Genomic DNA, 22,419 nt, shown 5'->3' with positions numbered 1-22,419 from the left:
TCGGTAGCCAAAAAATTCATTAAACTACCGATTATTAGCAGTTTGTATCCAGGAAGATATGGCCACCAATATTCGGCAGATAATCATCAAATCTTTCTCCCGAATACTGTCGATGTTCTTGAGAAATGAAGAACACGACTACATTCGGAAGTAAATGAGCATGAATATCGTCCGAATCTGGATAAATAACCGAAAACCCTAGAATTTTTTTTTCGATTCGACGAATTAAAGCGAAATAAACACCAAAAATGATAGATTCTTACCTAATTGGGGCCATTTGAAGTTGACGAAGTGTTTGACTATCGGAATCGCCACCACCGACTACATTGCCGGGTACTTGTTCTTCGCGTTCTTCGCGTTCTTCTTCATTTGCAGCAAGAATTTCTTTATTTCTTGCTAAAATCCAATCTTTGGATCGATACCCCGAGCAACATTTTTGGTTCTAGGTCTGTGGGTTTCATTTCCCTTATCCATTGTTTTATAAACGAATCGACGATGTTTTGATTTTACGATTCGCGGCGATGTTTCGGTTGAACGAGGAAAGTTTTTTTTCTTCCACAATCGGAAGATATGAAACTGGAAGAAGAAGAGTTGAAATGAGTAGAATTTTTTTTGATTTGGATTTTATACGGTTTTACCAGAAGGGCATTTATGTAACTTCAATATCATATAGGGTACCCCTTAACTAAAGTCTTTGGATGGGTATAAATTGATGGCCCCTAAATCCTTTTGAGTGGCCCCTAAAAACGCGAGGTTTAAGTGAGGGTGGGAAATAAAAAAAGTATTGGTGGTAAATAGGGAAGACCATATTTTTCCTTCAACAAATACATAAATTTTGTATTTGCTCATGTGTTTTAGTTATCATGTATCTCATTGTTGTCAGCATTCTTACCAATATACGGAATTGGGAGCATTTGCTTATAAGCATCCTTACCAATATATGAAATTGGGAGCATTTGCTCATGTTCCTTGAGAAGAAAAAACAAAATAACAAAGTTCCACGGAATTGGTTAGTTAACTTTGTTCGGCTGACGGGTCTACAGAAGGATTTGGGAACATTCTGTCGAGTTTTCTTCCAGCATTCAGCATTAGGATTGACACAGTAATAAATTTTACAAATTTTACAGAGAATGAGTGCATGTCAATTAGTTCTCTACCACCTAGCTATTATCTGCCTGCCTTATATCTATGCCCCCCTAAATAATCCACATCTGTGCCCAAGGCAACCCCCCATCCCCAGAGTACACAAATAATGAAACCCATCAAGAACAATAAAGAACAATGTTCAAAACGAAAACATATGTATTTCTAGAGATGCGGTCCATTTAAGTAAAAGAAACATAACTCTTACAGAACACTGAGCGTTGTAATTCTTAAATGGATCACTGAAACCAGGATAGCAGATCTGCTTTAGCAGTTTCAATCCAAATCTGATAAAACTAATGGAAATATGCCAGTCAAAAGAGCCACTGCCAGACCTTTATCCAGAATTTTTCGCCAATTGGACAAAACTTACTAGGAGATGGAAATTAGGTGTTCTTTGGAGCTGGTTTCTTTGCAGCTTCCGCAGCTGCTTTTTCTGCTTCAATCTCGGCAACAATGATATCAATCTCAGATTCTTCGAGTTGACGCAACACCTTGTCTTTTCCCATTACAGCTATCTCTATGTTCTTCCCACCACTTTCAACAACCTAGATGTGAAAGAACCAAGTTAGTGAACTGCATTTCGAGTTCGAAGAACCAGATCTACATATTAATTAACAAGTAACATATCCAAACATATTACTTAACAAGTAACATGTAAATAAGTTCCTCAGGACATCTTATTTAATTTAAGAGTAATTCAAGTTTTTATTATTTATTTTCTATTAATGTTGATTGCTGTAATCAGATCTACTGATATTGATTGTTATTTGTTACATTTTTTTTTTAATTTCCTAAGAATTATTTGTTACATCTCAATCTGTGATAGTTATTTGGATTAAGATGCCAGCAAGGATCCTAAATCAGCAGCTTATTCTCTATATAATTCATCCATTGCCTCAGCTTTTCCAAAGCACCATGAATTAAAATCGCAACAAACATTGTGAAAGTTTGTTTTTGTGAAGAACAGGCTCACAGAAATATATGCACACTAAAAACTTAATTAAAATGCAATGAAACATTCAAATCATATTCATATGTTATATGGTCATCGTAGCTAGCTAAGGATAAACACACTTTTGTACAGCTAGCATAACTTCATAAGCTTGAAGTCAAGTGGATATGATTATTAAAACTACTATTAACTTAACAAGGTCATGAGATTAGCTGAGGGTATCTGACTTACTTGGATATACATCATACAAGGAACCCTATAGTGACGTCCTATAACCAACACAACAAAAACCAAAAAGAAGAAAGCATACCTCAAGCAATGCACGAATAGCAAGCTTCACAGTTTCTTGTCCAGAAGTTTCTTTGTAGTTTTTCTCCAAAAATTCACGCATAGAGTTGGAATTTCTTCCTGTTGCATTAGCCTTCCAAGCTGAGAATGTCCCTGAGGGATCAGTCTGATAGAGTGATGGAACATCAGTGTGAGGGTCAAAACCCACGATCAAAGTTGATAGCCCAAATGGTCTCACACCACCACTTTGTGTATACTTTTGCTGAAGACCAGCAATGTAACGAGTGATATATTCAACAGTTACGGGATCCTCAACTGTGAGTCTATGACTTTGACACTCAATCCTTGCTTTGTTTATCAAAACACGTGCATCTGCCTTAAGCCCAGCACAGGCCAAAGCAATGTGATTATCCAGGTTAACAATCTTCCTAACTGATCTGCAACAACACCGAAGGCGAAAATAAATAAAAAATCAATGTAAGCTACGCAAGGACATCATATGTCATAATTATGAGCTGCAGAACACATAGTAAACCTCAAACTAGGATAATACCATGAATCCTTGATATCATAATTCAACAGCTATAACAATTAATAAGCAGATACCAAGGTGAGTTCAAGTCGAGCCTATTGTGTGTTCTAGCTGAGCATATTATATAACCGGAAACAACGAAAAGAGACAGACAGATGCACAATTAACTGTAATCAAATCAAAACAACCAATTTTAAAACAAATTCCAGGAATAACAATTCTTATAATCAAAGAAAACCATGACGTGGTTCCCTCTAGTTAAGCTCAAAATCTTAATCCTGCTTTCTTATTACATGCATTACTCAAGAGATCAACACCACTGTAGTTCAGATGACATTGGGGAACTATTTAATCACACGAACACAGAGAAATTGCAACCAATAGGCTGAATAACAAGCAAGGCAACAACAATAGTACGGGGTTCAGCTATAATTCAAGACCACAGTTAGAACTACTCATGCTGTCCATTTTTGGATAAATTACAGTATAATGTAGAAAAAAAAACATTAGCGTTGGTTAAAACTTCCCAATTATCAGGTCTAGAATGCAACCCTCTCATTCATAAGAAGGTCATCAGAGCCTCATTAACCAACATTTCTTCTCCTAGTGTTTTTATCAATCATGTTACATCCATAGTAACTAGATGCAAGCAAAAGAACTTAATTTATCCAAACAGAATAGGAGATATGTTTAGTAGTACCAATTTGTACTCAGAGCTACTTGCACACAATCAGAATCTATCTTCTGGCACAACAAATTTTGGAATTCCAATCCACTGATAGTGTTTCACAGATAAAGGATTAAACATGGACCAAATATTCATTGTACATAAGACAGCCTAACCCTAGCTTAATGAAATTGAGCTCTAGAATCAAATCCAGGTATCCGTTTCAATTGCTAATCAGCTAACACAATCTTAGTTCCCCTAAAGTACCCTCATCAAACAGAAACCCTAAAATTTCAACTAAAACCAATTTCACCATTTTCAACGAACAGAATCTGAAGCAAAAAGTTACAAATATAGATCTAAATAACAAAACCCATACTAAAACAGCGAGATAGAGAAAAGGGGTTTACCTAGAATCTTGAAGTTTAGCAGTAGATTTCTTCTCGACACCAAGAACAACGGTATCAGTACCTCTAACACCTACAGCTGCGTTTCCTTTCCTAACAGCCTCCAGGGCGTACTCAACCTGGAAAAGATGACCATCTGGTGAGAATACTGTGATTGCTCTGTCGTATCGCGCCATTCTTTACTTCACTGAAGGAATTTAGTATTGAGTTTTTTTTGTTTTTTTGGTGTGAGAGAGTAAAGAAAGAATCGGCGTTTTATATGTTGATTTACGCTTCTTTTGCAACAAGGCACTCCTTATGAGTACCTCTTTTTAATCGAAATGACCAACATAGCCCGTTTTTTCCTTTAATCTTCCCTACTAGAACATATGACCCTGTAGGCACTTGCAAGTGACGTTTGGTAATGTCTGTGCGTATTTTGGTTGTATCCATAGTTGCCCGTTGGCCAGTTGAGATTACATATGAATGTAACATAATACTCCTTAACAACACAGCATCATAAGCAAAAGGATCAGACCGTGTAGTCTTCCGGTTGCCATAATTTTGAAGGCATAGACAATTGATATAGAAAAGATTTTCTATTTTTTCTTTTTCTAATCACACCAAAATCAAGTCGTTGGTTCAATCGAATATAGTTCCTTGCTTACATAAATAAAAGAAAAATAAGAGAGTTTCGACAAAGTGGTACCCTTATACCTATTCTGTTGTTCTGGAAATATCTCATTCTTTTGGTCTCGTAAACATAAAGTTAAAACGAAGCAGTAGGATGCATCTGACGTAAATATGAACATCATTATAGATTTCCGTTAGAAACAGTCACTCCTTGTATCCATTAATTAACCGAAATACAAAAGTCGAAACTCAACCAAAAACATCAAGTGCCATCAACAAAATATTTTAGTTAACACCTAGTATGTCGCCCATAATCAGTTACTGCCAACATAGTAGATTGTTGGTTCAACTATCTTCCACGTTACAGATTAGCTGATTTGTTGGTTCAACTCACAGTGTCATCTGCACATTTTTCCGCCACTGCCAACATAGTAGATTGTCATTAGGAGATACATCTAACTGTATCTTGGATAACTATTTCACAATACATGAAGTTGATAGCCCATTTTCAAATGTTGCGGCAACACTTTCATAAACATATGTGACAAAGACAACGTAGTATAGACAGATTTTCTTCGGTGGAAAAAGTAAATAAGGTTCAGCATAGTCAGAAACGAAAACTATTACAAAACCGACGAAAAAGTAGACTTGTTAATAAGATAATAACAAAAAAACACCACAACAACGATAACCAATTAAGTAGCAGATACTAAAACATGCTCCGCGGTGTTTACATGATTACACCAAGTTTGATATTATGTATTTTTTGTGTTTCTGATAACCAAATCTCTATTCCACATGAAAATCATATCCTAATCTGAACTGACATCTATTACAAAAACCACGGTACATTGGCGTCCCTTACAGTGAACTTAGGATGTTTATTTCTTCTTCTTTTTAAAGTTAATTATTAGGATCTTACTAAAATTATTATCTCATATCTTGTGAAGGAACGGAGAATCCTATTGTGTAAATAATTGATGTGAGCTCTTATGTAACCTTAAGTATAACACTACAAATATATTTGGGCTGAAAAATACAAAAAACCCAGTATTACAAACTAAAACCATGAGAAGATATCGTGTCTTGCTAAACAAAATGGGCTGCCAAAATTCTAGATATATTCTTCCTTTTGTTTTCTTTCCAGTATCAAGATAAAATCAACGCAGTATTATATGGACTAATCATCGAAGCTATTGTTGGATATGTATAACTATCTTGATTACTAAATGTTATATATTACAATGCCAATCAGTCACTCCAAAGATTCTTCTTGGGATAAATACGAACAATTTATATGCAGATTCACTAAAACAGTCAGATTACTCAGAGGTTTTGGTTCTATCTTATCAAAAATTCTTGACAACACGATAACAATGACACAAACACTCTTTTATTTCATTAAAACAAAATCATAATCATGTCATGTATACAACCAATTCAACAGTAAACCCTATCAAAACAAGATATAAAGATGAAAAGTTTGTACCTTGATAATGGAAACCGTAATCAAACGACCACATAGGTGTAGTGAGGCGAGTAATCTCTTTGCTTAAGACATTTGATGCGTTGTATATAATGTTTTTACAGGTTTAGCGGCATAAGTCTCCAATATTTAACAATATCTCAGATGTTCTTCACAGCACTTCGATAACACCGAGCAGCGAACGCGAGATCTTATAGCATAACTCTCTTAACGGACTCTTGAAATGAAAATCAATAAAATTCGACAAAGTTCAAAATTTCCAAAATACACAAAAGGCTTTTCTTTGCTCTATTTTTCAAAAACAGGAAGATGGGTTCTTAAAGGGAAATTGTAACTTTTGGGAAGGCAAAGTTTGGAAGAGACATAACTATGTGGCCATCAGATTATGTCCCTATGATGGGCTTCGGTTTGAACAGACAGATGGTGTCCGTTCCCAAACCAAACTTGACCATCTACTCGTGACTGGTCATCAACCTTTTTATTCCCAACGTACTTACTAGTCGTTATTTCCCTATTAACCCAATATCCATTCACATATGAAGTATTTCCTACAGCTATACATACATAAATGATGGTAGTTCACACGAATTTACGGCAATCAGGGAAAACCACATTTGTGCAAGGAGGGGACGCATATTTCATTAGTTTAGATTTTTATCAAGCTTCCCAACTAAAGATAAAAGTAGATTAGTTTTTCCAAAACTTGGGGAATGTAGCTTTAGTGTCATCCCACCGAACATAATGCCAAAACACAAAACTTGGGGAATGTAGCTTTCTACACCTCGTCCCACCACCACAACCACCTTTACCTCTGTCATTACCACTGCTACTTAGATCAATCAAAATTATAATTTGAAGAATTCATGTTCAAAACCAATTTTTCCGGTAAATGAATCGAAAGTTCAATTGAACGATTTCATATTTGAACATTTTGATAGCAATTTTATTGTTTTAATTGATCGATTGTGGTGGCTCTAGTTAGAATGATATAATTGGAGATAGAGATAGTGGAGGTTCTGATTTTTTGCGGTGGTGAGTGGTGATGTTGTAGCGGTGGTGGTGGATATTTAGGGTATTTGGAAATATGGGATTTATAGAGGAATGAAATCAGTGTTAGAGCACTGCTCGGTTGAACCTACTAGCGTTGGTGTGTCAAGATAGTTGTCAATTTTAGTTGCCAAAATGCATTATTGATTTAGCATACTAAAGATAGTTTCGGACTAGATTAGGTCTAAGAAGTTGAATTGAAGCTATCCTTAAAGGATGAAGATTGAAGACTACAAGAAGATATCAACAAGTACATTATCAACAAAGGTATGTGATTGATTTTATTTGGATTCTTGTTCAATTCTAACTTTCTAATCTATCGAGATAAATGCTCACTCTATGGAACAATTCCTATGACGGTAAATGTACATTTTTATGTATATATACTTGAGGTTATTTGATTCGTGACTTTGGTGACAATAACCTTTATCCCTATAGAGGATCTCGTGTTATAGTGAATGAGCTTACGAATTCAACGAGCCAAGAATCACTCAACTCCGAGTTATAACGATGAAGTTATAAGTGATTTATTAAAGTAAAAATTATAAGTGTTGCTGTAATTGTTACAGTTCGTTAGTAGGAAACAATTCATGGACTGTTTGTAACGGTTCACAGACTTGGGCCCAATTACGTGACTAAAAGGCATTTTTGGTCAAGTTGGTGATGTTTCCTTATCTAGGCAAGATGGCTATTGATCCAAACATATTTGATTATCATATTAAAGTGTTTGTAATAACTTTTGATTCCTGCCTAAGTTAAAATGTGATTTATTCACATAAATACAATATTTTCTAATTAATTATTTATTTAATTATTTTGGTAAGAGTTGTAACTTAGGAAAGACTCCCATAATTAGGAGAGTCTTGAAAAAGGAAAATATTCTAATCCCTAGCTTAGCTTTCAAGCTACCTTGTTCACTATAAATAAAAGGTTCATGAGTGCTACACGTTTTTATCCCCTTTGAAAAATTGGTGTATGCTTTTCAAGGTTGTTTTCTATGTCTTCTGTTCTTCATGAACAAGAGTGAGATAAAAGTCCTTGTATTGGGGATCAAAAAGCCGAGTTGGATTTAATCTTGGTGATTGATTATACAACTTGTAATCTAGGTTTTTCACCTCTTGTCTATTCTAAGGTTTTCTCTTCTGATATAAAACCATTCAAGAGTTGTTGATCATAAACCCTAGGTTTTGATAGATTTCAGTTTCCGATCGTATACCAACACTTGTTAGTCGAAATTGGAGACTAGAAAGAAAACTTCGATTCAGGTATCTCGTAAAAATCCTTTTGAAGTTTAAAACAAGATATCTCTAGATTTAGTCTAGTTGTTCTTGTTGTAGAGTTATTAGGTTCCGCTTCCTATTTTTGAAGAGTTTAATAATACATAATCTACAAGTTTGTTTTGATATTACTTTTACTTAGTAATTGTTTTCTCAAAAAAAACACAAGATTTACAAAACCTTGATTCACATCTAAAGGGAAATCAAACCGGTGTTTTCTGCAAAAAAAAAAGATCGAATCGTATCAATCGTGTTGTTGTATCTTCTAAAGAGTGCCTTGGGTTCTGCTAGAAAAAATTTGCGAGAAGAATTCCTAAAGAGAATCGGTGTTCTGCTAGGAGTTCTACAAGTGCTTGAATACAGCTGAAGCAGGTATTACATCTAGTCCGAATAGGTAGTAGGAAATTGGTGTAACAACTTATAATCAGTGTGTGTTTATTCTGGACTAGGTCCTGGGGTTTTTCTGCATTTGCGGTTTCTTCGTTAACAAAATTTCTGGTGTCTGTGTTATTTATTTTCCGCATTATATTTTATGTATATAATTAAAATAATACAGGTTGTACATTAATCAATCATAGTTGTTAAATCCGACCTTGTTTGTTTGATAAGACTTGATTGATCTTGAACAATTATTTTGTTATTTTTACATTATTAAACCAGTCTGGACTAACCCTGTTTCAAGTGGACACCGTGTTGAAATAATCCTTTAGTGATTGTTGCTTAAAGAGGTTTATACACGGTGAATATTGGATAGGTTGTGATTAACACAAAAGATTTTTTTTCAAGAACCTCATACTAAAATCAGGTTTACAAACTTGCTTCTGTTTAACTATTGATTGTGTTGAGTAAGAGATAAATCTCTTTAATATTATTTCTCAATTGAGTTTTTACTTTTGGGATTATATTGAAGTTTGTTCCATACAGATTTCCAAATGAAATATCGGGTGTGGTTGTTAGACCCCCGCTTTTTCAATCAGGACCTCCTGAAGCAGCTGTAATTCAAGTGGAGACATAAAGGAAGAAGAAGAAAGATGATGATGATGAGACGGAAGAAAAAAAGATAAATATTGTGCGTCAACTGTTTTTTGGGTAGTAGTTGTGTTTTTTCAAAGTCTAAAATTGATACTTCCATGAGTGGATGATGTAGTTTTTAAAGTGATAAGTAGAAGTTCGTTCAAACACTTGTAAAGATTTGATTTCAGACTTAATTTTGGTTTCACTTAATGTTACGAGAGACTGGGACTCAGGATTCCACCAATAAATCCATTCATGCGATTCATATAGTTATTCTAGACAATTATAGCTCAAATAGAATATTGAATCTGTTTCTTTGCCAAGGTAGATTTTTGAAAAGCAACGACTATAAATCTAAAGCATGGGATATCAAAAGACTTAACCTAAGTATAACTCATCAATTGAAATCACAACCGTTCAATAAAAACCATAAAACAATTAATAATCCATGCAAAAAGTTATGAAAGAATTAAATATAATTACCACACGTATAAAATATGGCTTCCTCTGTCATCCCAGTGTTGGGGTTTAGCTCATGATGTCGTACAAACTCTCAAAAGATAGAAACATGGCTCAAAGAGTGTTTAAAGATGAAAGTACAAGGAAAATCACCAAAAAAGATCAATTGCAACTTTTATATGCGTGGAAGATCGACTATTACTAACGATACAGAAGATATAATACTGCTGGGAACGATACTATGTGTGTCTTGGATAAACCACACTTTTCTGCGACTGACTTGGGTCGTCCAATGTTCTTCAGCTTCGTCTTCTTCCTCCTGCTGCTGCAACTTTCTCTGCAGCGTGATTTCTTCGTACCAGAGCCTCCTCTAAACTACGTAAAGGCCCCTAACTCCTCGACTCCCTTCTCTGAACTTCCATCCGCTCTTATATATACCTCAGGACCAATAAAACCTCCCGGAAATCTTTTGTTTCTTCTCTTCTTTTCTTCGCTGCCAAGTTGCGAATAATCCTCTCCAAGTTTTCTTTACAAGTCTTTTTAGTCCAATCTGACGTCCCTGAATCTCTCAAGGATAAAACTAAATCAACATAGAGTAATCTTTCCTATTTTTTCACGTAACTTCCAAAAATACAAATAAAATCCCGTCAACTTCGTTTCTTCCCTGTTTTATCAAATCGGTGAACTTATCCCTGTTTTTCCGAATCCAAGAGAGTTACCAAACCTGCTTTTAGGTCTAGTGTTAATACCAGTCCATATCTGGGTCCAAATCCAAGAAAATATCGACCCAAAATCCTTCCAAAGTAATACACAGTGACTGTATGGTTTATGCAGGTGAGGTTATATTTTCCCGCCAAATTTCAAATGGGAAAAGATGAAGTGCCCATATCCAAATACAGGGTGCCTTTAAGACTTGGGGTGTCCTGGGTGTAAATAGCAAGTGGTTTCCCCTTAGTAAGTGAGTGTCCCTTATCCAAATGAGGGATGCCTTTAGTGATTTTCTCCCACGAGCGCAAATACCACTTTTCGAGCCAATTTTCCTGCAAAAGCTTATTTCTCCAAAAACACCTACAAAGACATAAAATAACCAAATAAGTATAAAATCGAGCACTAACAATATATACAATTGAGATATATTAGACACATAAATGCATCTATCAAATACCCCCAAACTTATTATTTGCTAGTCCTCGAGCAAATCAAGTAAAATAAAATCCTAACTCACTGTCGCAGGCATCGTCGATTGCATTTAGCGTATGCAATAAGCCTTTAAGCCCCTAGGTGTTTCTAGTGGAGGAGTGTTGTCTCCGGAGGACTTACCAGAGGTATACCCACAAAACTTTTATACTCCAGACCCTAGCTATCTACACAGAACCTTGGAAGGCACTAAAGAATCTCCTTGGTTGGCATACTTATTGACTACAGGAGGAAGTACCCTGATGCGAAATTCCAATTGATGTACACGAGTTCGCATTCAAGCATACTAAAATTCATATGAAGTGACAGAGCTCTGACATCAATATCCGGAGTCAAAACTAATCACATGGATAGATCAAGAAGATGGATATAGAGAAAAACATAGATGGTTTTGATGTTTACTAGGTGAACGGTGTTTCTCATATCTGTCTGAAGGCCTCCGCAAAAATGAACCTATCCTAATGGACTGAGATACTAGTCTGACTAATATCAACACACTAGCATATACAAGGGTACCAGTGGTCGATAATCCTAACTCTAGGTCAACACAACTGGCATATACAAGGGTTCCAGTGGTCGAGATATGGTGAAACATAGTTTAAAAAATCACTTAGAGAAACATAGTTTAAAAACAAAACAAAATAAAAACAGAAGTGAAAAGGACTCAACGAGATATGGTGAAACTATCATGTTATTTATAACACCTGAGCTCTGTGCTTTTATGAATATACTCTTTTAGATGTTGCCATCTAGTCATATTGGTTCCTCAACTCCTACAACCAGAATGCTTCCATCCACTTAGATTGGTTAGTGCCATCCTTAATAGGCATAAATTTCTAGGCTCTGGAGTTTAATTATGCAACTAAAAAGTTTCTCCTATACCCCCAAGCTTAAATCTAACATTGTCCTCAATGTTCCAAAGGTGAAATTAAAAGCATGAACAAGGAGAAACGGTTACCATTTGAAGCAAAAGAGATAAGGAAAGATATTACCATGTTGCATGAGAATGGGTTACCTCCCAAGAAGTGCTAAGTTTAACGTCTTCAGCCAGACTAAGAAAGAATTAGTCACCTCATAGAATCATAAAGTAATAGCGAAATATTTGTGGGTCATCAAAACCAAATAGAGTTATCACAAGTAAAAGGAATCTGCAACATGCCAAGAAAATGAACAAATAAAGCACACCCTTGTCTAGTTTCCTATTTAAGACAACTACATCTAGTTGTGGTTCAGGTTCAGGATCTATAACTGGGTCCAAATAAAATATTTTCATGGGTTGCGTTTTCTCATAGGTTAGATCCAAATGTTCAGGTTCTAGAGTCTGGAAAAACTCAAATAAAAACTTAGAAGCACATAATAATAACCTGAATAATTGAGGATCCTCTAAATCTATCAGATTTGACTTACATAGCTGACTACAATGAGAGTGGTGATCTTCCTCAAACAAGTATGTCAACCCTAATCTCCTAAAGTAATTAGGTTTAGTCTCAAAACTTAATATTCGACACCTTTGAAAATCAAACATTCCTACATTTTGAAGAAAAATATTTGGTGGGAAAACAAAGTCAATCTGGGTATCATAGCTTGGGTAAACCACATCAACCAGAGGATGGGTTTCTAATAACTAAAATTTCTTGTGGACATCACTAGGTTCCGGAAAACGTGTATGAAGATAATCTTGTAAAATGGTTGAGGCACATATGTCAAGTCCCAATTGAGGGACCTTTCTAAGAGTTAAATCACATGGAGAATGATAATCACCCCCAAACTTAGAGTTTTCAGTGTCTCTAGAAAGACTAGTCACAACTTCCCTAATTTCAAGGTCATCTAATTCATGAAAATGGTCAATTGATTCTTCTAAGTCGGGTACATCCTCACTCATCTCGACGAGTTCATTTTGTTTTTCTAAGTCTATTGTTTCTAAATCGCTAGACTCAAAATATACTCGTTCCACTAAACCATTATTAGATTCGTAATCAAAAGGAAAAACTACATCGTCTAAAACGGGGGTATCTCTAGTCAAATCCTCGTCCTTTTGAATAGGTGAATAATTATTAAAATTATTTGGATTTGAACTAGAAATAATATTATTATTAAGCTCAGTTGGAGTAGCAAATTCCTAATCACTATGCCTATTTATTTCAAATTCTTCATCAACACTATCCTCATCATAATCATTATAATAACATGAAAATGGTTGAACCTCATCTAAACAACAAGTAGTGTTACCAATTATATCCTCGTCATCCTGTTTATGCAAATAACTATCCTCATTTTCAAGGGTATTATTGGAGAAACTGTATTGAAAATTAAGATTATTTCGAGAAATTCTTTCGTTCGTCTCAGCTATCAGCTTGAGGGATTCCTCTATAGAAAGTTTTCTTTCGTCATAAACTAAGTTATTCATCTCAGCTATCCTACGTGTCGACTCTTCTAATTTCTTGAGAGACTCTTCTAAAGGAGAAATATAAGAATTTTGCTCATATGACCGGTGCGTATAGTAATTGGGCTCACCATGGTATGGACCATAATCTTCAGAAGGCTGATGTTCCCAACCACTATTCACACTATGGTCAAAGTAGTAACGTCCATTTTGAAACTCAGTCGGATATTCGTTGTATTGGCTATTGTAATACCAGTTCGACATTCTACTGCAGGGGTGTGAGTTGTCACACAAAATAAAACCCACTGACAGGGGATTCGTGGGTGGATAGAGTCTTACCTCCCATACCAGACGGGCGATGAACCGTTGAAGTCGACTCAGGCCACCGACTCCAATGTCAGTGTACGAACCCGAGGGGCCGAGACAGTATCGTAACTGTCGTCCTTCCCTGCAAACAGTTTATATTTAATTTTTAACCCTTCCTTAGGGTTTCAAAATAATAATAATGTCCAGTCCAAAAATAAAAATGTCCAAAAAGGAAAAGAAAAATTACAAAAATAAAATCATATTTACAGTTTCTAAAAATAAACAAAATAACTATATACAAAATCTTCTTCTTCACTCCTTTCGGGTTCCTCTTTTCTTTCCTTCTTTGCCGATGCTTTCCTTTTATAACACTTTTTCTTTCCTTGTAGCTTCACTCCAAATCTGAAAAGAATCGAAAAATACCAAAACGCGTAAAAAGGAACAAAAAAGAATAATAAAAATAAAAATAAACCTAAAACAAATCTAGATACAAATCCGCGTCGGCGGCGCCAAAAATTGATGTAGTTTTTAAAGTGATAAGTAGAATTTCGTTCAAAGACTTGTAAAAATTTGATTTCAGACTTAATTTTGGTTTCACTTAATGTTATGAGAGACTGGGACTCAGGATTCCACCAATAAATCCATTCATGCGATTCATATAGTTATTCTAGACAATTATAGCTCAAATAGAATATTGACTTTGTTTCTTTGCCAAGGTAGATTTTTGAAAAGAAACGACTATAAATCTAAAGAATGGGATATCAAAAGACTTACCCTAAGTATAACCCATCAATTGAAATCACAACCGTTCAATAAAAACCATAAAACAATTAATAATCCATGCAAAAAGTCATGAAAGAATTAAATATAATTACCACACGTATGAAATATGGCTTCCTCCGTCATCCCAGTTTTGGGTTTTATCTCATGATGTCGTACAAACTCTCAAAAGATAGAAACATGGCTCAAAGAGTGTTTAAAGATGGAAGTACAAGGAAAATCACCAAAACAGATCAATTGCAACGTTTATATGCGTGGCAGATCGATTGTTACTAACGATACAGAAGATGTAAGACTGCTGGGAACGATACTATGTGTGTCTTGGATAAACCACACTTTTCTGCGACTGACTTGGGTCGTCCAATGTTCTTCAGCTTCGTCTTCTTCCTCCTGCTGCTGCAACTTTCTCTGCAGTGTGATTTCTTCGTACCAGAGCCTCCTCTAAACTACGTAAAGGCCCCAAACTCCTCGACTCCCTTCTCTGAACTTCCATCCGCTCTTATATATACCTCAGGACCAATAAAACCTCCCGAAAATCTTTTGTTTCTTCTCTTCTTTTCTTCGCTGCCAAGTTGCTAATAATCTTCTCCAAGTTTTCTTTACGAGTCTTTTTAGTCCAATCTGACGTCCCTGAATCTCTCAAGGATAAAACTAAATCAACATAGAGTAATCTTTCCTATCTTTTCACATAACTTCCAAAAATACAAATAAAATCCCGTCAACTTCGTTTCTTCCCTGTTTTATCAAATCGGTGAACTTATCCCTGTTTTTCCGAATCCAAGAGAGTTACCAAACCTGCTTTGAGGTCTAGTGTTAATACCAGTCCATATCTGGGTCCAAATCCAAGAAAATATTGACCCAAAATCCTTCCAAAGTAATACACAGTGATTGTATGGTTTATGCAGGTGAGGTTATATTTTCCCGCCAAATTTCAAATGGGAAAAGGTGAAGTGCCCATATCCAAATCCAGGGTGCCTTTAAGACTTGGGGTGTCCTGGGTGTAAATAGCAAGTGGTTTCCCCTTAGTAAGTGAGTGTCCCTTATCCAAATGAGGGGTGCCTTTAGTGATTTTCTCCCACGAGCGCAAATACCACTTTTCGAGCCAATTTTCCCGCAAAAGCTTATTTCTCCAAAAACACCTACAAAGACATAAAATAACCAAATAAGTATAAAATCGAGCCCTAACAATATATACAATTGAGATATATTAGACACATAAATTCGTCTATCAGTGGATCTAGTATTTGTTATGGTAAGTAATCTTTTCATTTGCTCTTCTATTCCATCACTCAAAAATTTCTTGAATGTGAATCTTTTTTATTCTTGTTTATTTTGTTAGATGTGGATGGATTGATGTGAACTGTGTTGTCTTTTTCTCTACGATGAATTAATATTACTTAATATTATGGATTTAGATTTAGAGATTTTAGTTTAATATTACTTAATATTATGGATTAGAGATTTATATTTAGAGATTTTACTTAATATTATAAATTAATATTACTTAATATTATGGATCGATCTAAAATAAAACTTTAGTTTTGAGATTTTGGTGTGATGAGAGAGTGAAGAAAAGAATTGGGGTTTTATATATTGATTTAGAGTTTCTTTTGCAACAAGGAAGCACTCCGACTTATGAAGTACCTCTTTTTATTCTAAATGACCAAATTATCCTCTCTTTCTTTAATCTTCCTTATTTATGTTCTTACACCACATTTACATTGTGCTGATGAAATTGATGAGATGTTTTGCAAGACATTTGAGACATTTACTTCTTTTCCTTCTTATTCTCTACTATGATCGATCGATCTGAAATAAGACTTTATTTTCGATATTTTGGTGTGATGAGAGAGTAATGAGAATAATTTGGGTTGTAGATATTGATTTAGAGCTTCTTTTGCAACAAGGAAGCACTCCGACTTATGAAGTACCTCATTTTGTTCGATATGACCAAAATATCTTCTCTTTCTTTAATCTTCCTTATTTATATTCGTATACCACATTTAAACTATGTTGATGAAAGTGCTGAGATGCTTCTTAAGACATTTGAGACATTTACTAGCTTCTTCTCCTTCTTCTTCTCTACTGTGATCGATCGATCTGAAATAAGACTTTAGTTTTGAGATTATTGTGTGATGAGAGAGTAAATAAAAGAATTGGGGTTTTATATATTGATTTAAATCTTCTTTTGCAACAAGGCAGCACTCCGACTTATGAAGTACTTATTTATGTTCGAAATGACCAAAATATCCTCACATTCTTTAATCTTCATTATTTATATTCTTACACTACATTTACATTGTGTTGATGAAAGTATTGAAATGTTCTGCAAGACATTTGAGACATTTACTTCTTACCCTTCTTCTTCTTTACTGTGATCGATCGATCTGAAATAAGACTTTATTTTCGACATTTTGGTGTGATGAGAGAGTAAAGAAAAGAATTGGGGTTTTATATATTAATTTAGAGCTTCTTTTGGAACAAATCAACACTCCGACTTATGAAGTAACTTTATTTGTTCGAAATGACCAAAATATCCTCTATTTCTTTAATTTTCCTTATTTATATTCTTAAACTACATTTACACTGTGTTGATGAAAGTGCTGAGATGTTTTGCAAGACATTTGAGGACATCTACTTCTTCTCCTTCTTATTTTCTACTGTGATCGATCGATCTGAAATAAGACTTTAGTTTCGAGACTTTGGTGTGATGAGAGAGTAAAGAAAAGAATTAGGGTTTTCTATATTGATTTAGAGCTTCTTTTGGAACAAGGAAACGCTCCGACTTATGAAGCACCTCTTTTTTATTCGAAATGACCAAAATATACTCTTTTTATTTAATTTTCCTTATTTATATTCTTACACTACATTTACACTGTGTTGATGAAAGTGCTGAGTTGTTTTCCAAGATATTTAAGGACGTTTACTTCTTCTCCTTCTTCTTCTTCTCTACTGTGATCGATCGATCTGAAATCTGACTTTAGTTTCGAGATTTTGGTGTGATGAAATTGGGGTTTTATAAATTGATTTAGAGCTTCTTTTTCAACAAGTCAACACTCTGACTTATGAAGTACCTCCTTTTATTCGAAATGACCAAAATATCCTCTTTTTCTTTAATGTTCCTTATTTATATTCTTACACTAAATTTACATTGTGTTAATGAAAGTGCTGAGATGCTTTTCAAAGATATGACATTTAAGATGTTTATGCCAGCAGAGTACTCTCTTGGTATGGTGCAAACTGCAACCCTTTAAGTGAAAAACTCAAAAGAGTGGGGTACACTTTTGGATGATAGTTCAACTTAGCACAAGGAGACCGGAGTAGTGGCCCTAAGAAAGCAACTTTCTTCTAGTTGTGATTCAGATTCAGGCAAGAGTGTTGAAGATGCCATCTCTGGGCTTGGTAAAAAAGGTACTTAAGGGAGTGTCTCCCAGTCCTTCTAAGAAACGACGTGATAATTCCTCTTCTTTCTAAAGAGAAATTGGATGAGATAAGCAAAATAAAAAAAAACGATGGAATTCGTGCAAAATTTATTAGGGATCCTTCCTATAAAAAGTACTATCTTAAGGAAAAGCAGGATCTAAGGGATAAGGCATCTAAGAAGAAGGTTGATGCTTATGCTTCAGATGAAGACTGAAAAGATGAGGGTACCCAAATATACCTCAATCTAAAACTTTTCCACTTATAAGTCCTTTCTCCGAAAGTGATTGTCTATGGACTGAGTCGAGACAATACAACTAATCGTCTATGCACACTTTGTGCGATCGTCTATGGATACTAGATCGAGACAATATAACCAACAAAGTGTGATTACTTGATACTAGGTTCGTACTTAACCAAACACTATAGGATTGACTATCAAGTAATAAGGAATTAACTTTTGTGTATTTTACTTCTAATTATAATAAAATAATTATAATTGCGGAAATAGAAAAGTAAAAGACACAACAAGATTTTGTTAATGAGGAAACTGCAAATGCAGAAAAACCCCGGGACCTAGTCCAAAATTGAATACCCTCAGAATTAAGCCGCTATAAAAAAACAACTTCGTATAGTTGAGACCAATCAATTAAACCTATAGTTCACCTAGTTCCCTCAGTATCCATGCTCCTCCAACTTGCAGTAAGTCACGCATTGGAACAATTCCTTTGGTTCGTATTTCAAACAGTAAAGGAACAAAAAATCTGTTCGGTAACAACTCTTTTCAAACAACGTGATATGAGTTTGACAAAGGATCTTCCGTTTAACCAATAAACTCCTTTGTCGTGTCAAAAGATCTATCTAAAAATACAACTACCAAAGTAGTTAGGTTTTGATTTTGCAATCAATATTCTAAGTCAGAAAGAAAATCTATTGATTCCGATCTACACAACTAATCAATCAAGATTATCACAAAGATAAATAGATTATAATCGGATCCTCCAGACAAATCAAGTATTGTGCACACCAAAGATCATGAACCCAAATATCTTTTTTGTCTTCAAATCTTCTTAGATCTTCAATAAGCACCTGCGCACAAACAACTTGAATCTCTTGTGATCAATCACACACAGAGTGGAGTCTGTTAACGTTGGATTATCATAAGACGTATTTAGATCTACAAACAGTTCTAAATATCCCCGTCGACACTTCGATCTAGTTTGCATGATTCTTATATCAGAAGAGAAGATTATCAAGCATAAACAAACTAGGTGCAATCAAAGTTCAACAACCGTTAGTCAATAAAATCAAATCGAAAACTAATAAAAATGTAATTATCTAGTTTCCCACCAACGGTACTCGTAGAGCTTCCCAATCTCAAATAAGTCTTTAAAACGAATGGTCGTAAGAGATTTCGCCTAATTAGGGTACTTTCCTCTCTGGATAGATGGCTTCACCGGTAACAACACAACTAGGTAGTTTTGCTGGCTCTGAGGATTAGTTTGCTAGAAATGTAAACTTATGTATTTATAGACAAAGGAAGTTTGGACACCAAGGAATTTCCAAAACCGAATATTCTCAAATATATGCAATGAAGTCCAAATGTTTTCATAATTCCTGGAAATGCTTTGTCCAAATCTTGACTGAAATCTCACTAGAAAATCTCCAATTAGTAAATGCGCATTACTAATTTTTATTCTCCAGAGATATGCATTTAATGGCTGGAAGTCAAATAGCATATATAAAAACTAAAAGCCTTAATTAAAAGATTCTCAATTTTTTTCGATTCTGGGATTTTCCTTTAGCTATTAAGGAATACCTTTGAACAATAAAAGATAAGAATTACTGCGCATGTTCAAAGTATGTCGTCATCTTTACTTTGTAAATCCTTTTTCATATTTACAATCTCGGAACCGATTTTCCACACTTCCAAACAAGTTTAGAATTGGTTCATCTGACTTCCAAGAAATATGTGATTGATTATCATATCAAGTCACCAAACATGGGTTTAACGGTTCTACCAAAACAAGTTTCGGTTCTACCTCCATGTGGGTACTAAAATTATTCACGCTAGTTACCAAAACTTGGTTGACTAGGTACGAGGATCGGTTCCCACATATTTATGGTATAAACTTGTATTCGGTTGCACAAGTCATAGGATCGGTTCCCCAATTACTAAAAACTTGTTGCACCTCTTACAAGGATCGATTCCCTCTTGCTTGTGATTGATTGCACCTCTTACTAGGATTGGTCAATGTCTAGAGTTGGTCATACCAATTACACCAAATCGATAATACCACCTCAGGTGATTACTTAAGATCGTTTTCATTAATTAAAGTCATACCAATACAAAAGTCAGGCCTTGTGATTAGTTTTACCAAGATACATAAACAAGTTTATGAAAGGTTATACTCAATCATACATATTGGTAATTCAAAAGATTTACAATGAATAAAAATACCAATAAGCCTAGCGATTTCCCTTTCGATTCACAAAACAAGTTTATAAATTTACTTCCTTTAAACGAATGTAAAACATTATTTCCTAGGACGAAATCTTCACCCATACCCATACATAATCACAATAGCATTCATACGATTATGTCGATGTCTTATATACGAAGTTCAAAAGATAAGTGTTATACTTTATATCGTATTCCTTAATATTATGCCTAACTAGAGTATAATCATTCACAGCTTCGCAGTTATGTTTTCAATATGCACGACTTGAAAGATACGTTAGGAATGAAAAAGTTCAAGTCAAATATTACTAACCTCGAGAGGAAGGATGATGTCGTCGATGTAGCTATTTACTTCTTCACATTCTTCAAGGCTTCAAGTAATACTTATAAGTCTTATATCCTAATACTTTCAAGCTAACCTATACGAAGTTGACTCTAGCATATAATCAAGCGACTCTTTAAATGAGATTTGGTTCACTAAAATATGACAACCAAACTTGATATACCAACGCTTGGTGGGTTAAACCGAGCTATGATCTAACAAAGATGATGATGAAGAACATGATATTTATGATGGTCATTATGAGGATATGGACACTATGTCTACAATTTTTTCCAAGAGTAAAGCTTATAGAATTAGTAACCGACGAGGAAGTTTGAGAGGAGTTGGCTATAGACGTAGGTTGCTTCTTTTTTCTTTCACATTTGGTGATGCTATTTATTTTGTTATTTTTCTGGAGTTATTTCTTTTAACCCATTGGTTTATGGGGGGGTATGTAATTTGAGTACATAATCAGGATGTTAAAGGGAAAGTTGAGTGTCAATCTGGAGGTGCTGAGTTGGAGAAATTTGTCAGTTGTAGTGTTGGTCTGTTTGGATTACAATAAAAGGTAAGAGCGACATGTCGAACCACATTGTGCAAGTTAAGAGAAAAACGTAAGAATGAGAAGGAATTAGCTTAGATTTCATGACGTTATGGGGATAAAATTAACGTGAAAAAGGTTTTATCCCTTTTCTTTTCGTACTGTTTCTGAGAAACTTCTTTGAAATCTGTCGTTGTTTAGTTTGTTTATCTCTGCATGTAAATGATGTCCAAACCAAAGGAATATATTGGCCCACCGTTAGCAGATGTCATGCTGTCAATGGCAAATCCAGAGTTGTACTTTAAAGGGGCAAGTTTTATTCCTGTACATCATAATTAAGAATGCATGTAATAGATTATGGGAGAGTATGGGAGTACAAATATGTCCCTCATATTCAAACTCATTAAAATATGAATAGTTACAAAGTTATTTTATTTGTCTACCAAAATGTTCTCATTAAAAAAAAATCATGTTCGAAAAGTATTTAACATGAAAAACAAAGTATATTATATCATATAAGAATAAATATATGTAAAAAAAAGTCATCAGCGAATATTTATATGCAGAAATAAAAACTCATCATACTATAAGAAAATTACATTTTTAACACAGAAGATACATTTTTGATTAATTTAATTAGTATTAATGCACATAATATGTGTATTAAGTAAATATGTCAACGATGTTTTTATGGTTGTTTCAATTTTTTTTGTAATGCTTATACCTTAACGGATATACTACTAGCAAATATTTATATGTAAAAAGGAAATTTATATCAAAAGAGAAATATTATATACAAAAAAAAAGAAAAGAAAAAAAGTCGTAGCATCTAATTAAGTTATCGTATATCTCAAACTTATATATGACAAAACGAATTATAATCGTCAATTGTGATAAATTAACAACAAAACTAGTTGTTGAGATATATGTATGTTATAGCTTCTTTTATTTTGGAAAAAAAATCATGAAGAAATTATCTTTTATCTTAAAATCTTACGTATTATTGTTACAGAAACATTCAAATATATAAAATAATAGAATAAAATATTATGTGTCTGATTCAAGAAAATAGTGGACGAAATCCGCTCACAAACTTGACATCAAAACTAGTTGCTAAGATAT

The 22,419-nt window shown here is 34.5% G+C and overlaps 1 protein-coding gene across 1 annotated transcript; it reads right to left on the bottom strand.

The window, feature by feature from the left end:
- Nucleotides 1-1,253: 1,253 nt before the first annotated feature.
- LOC113288936 (proteasome subunit alpha type-7-like) lies at nt 1,254-4,259 on the bottom strand. Its single transcript, XM_026538096.1, has 3 exons — nt 3,996-4,259; nt 2,409-2,823; nt 1,254-1,691 (listed from the first exon to the last, which is right to left on the bottom strand). Exons 1-3 carry the CDS (start codon nt 4,166-4,168, stop codon nt 1,530-1,532), a joined length of 750 nt encoding a protein of 249 aa, XP_026393881.1. The 5' UTR covers nt 4,169-4,259; the 3' UTR covers nt 1,254-1,529.
- Between the last annotated feature and the right edge of the window lie 18,160 nt (nt 4,260-22,419).

The sequence above is a fragment of the Papaver somniferum genome, chromosome 6, assembly GCF_003573695.1.
Source record: "Papaver somniferum cultivar HN1 chromosome 6, ASM357369v1, whole genome shotgun sequence".
In the NCBI taxonomy this organism is placed as follows: Eukaryota; Viridiplantae; Streptophyta; class Magnoliopsida; order Ranunculales; family Papaveraceae; genus Papaver; species Papaver somniferum.
Note: the sequence above shows the minus strand (reverse complement) of the source record. Positions and strands in the feature narration are given on the sequence as shown.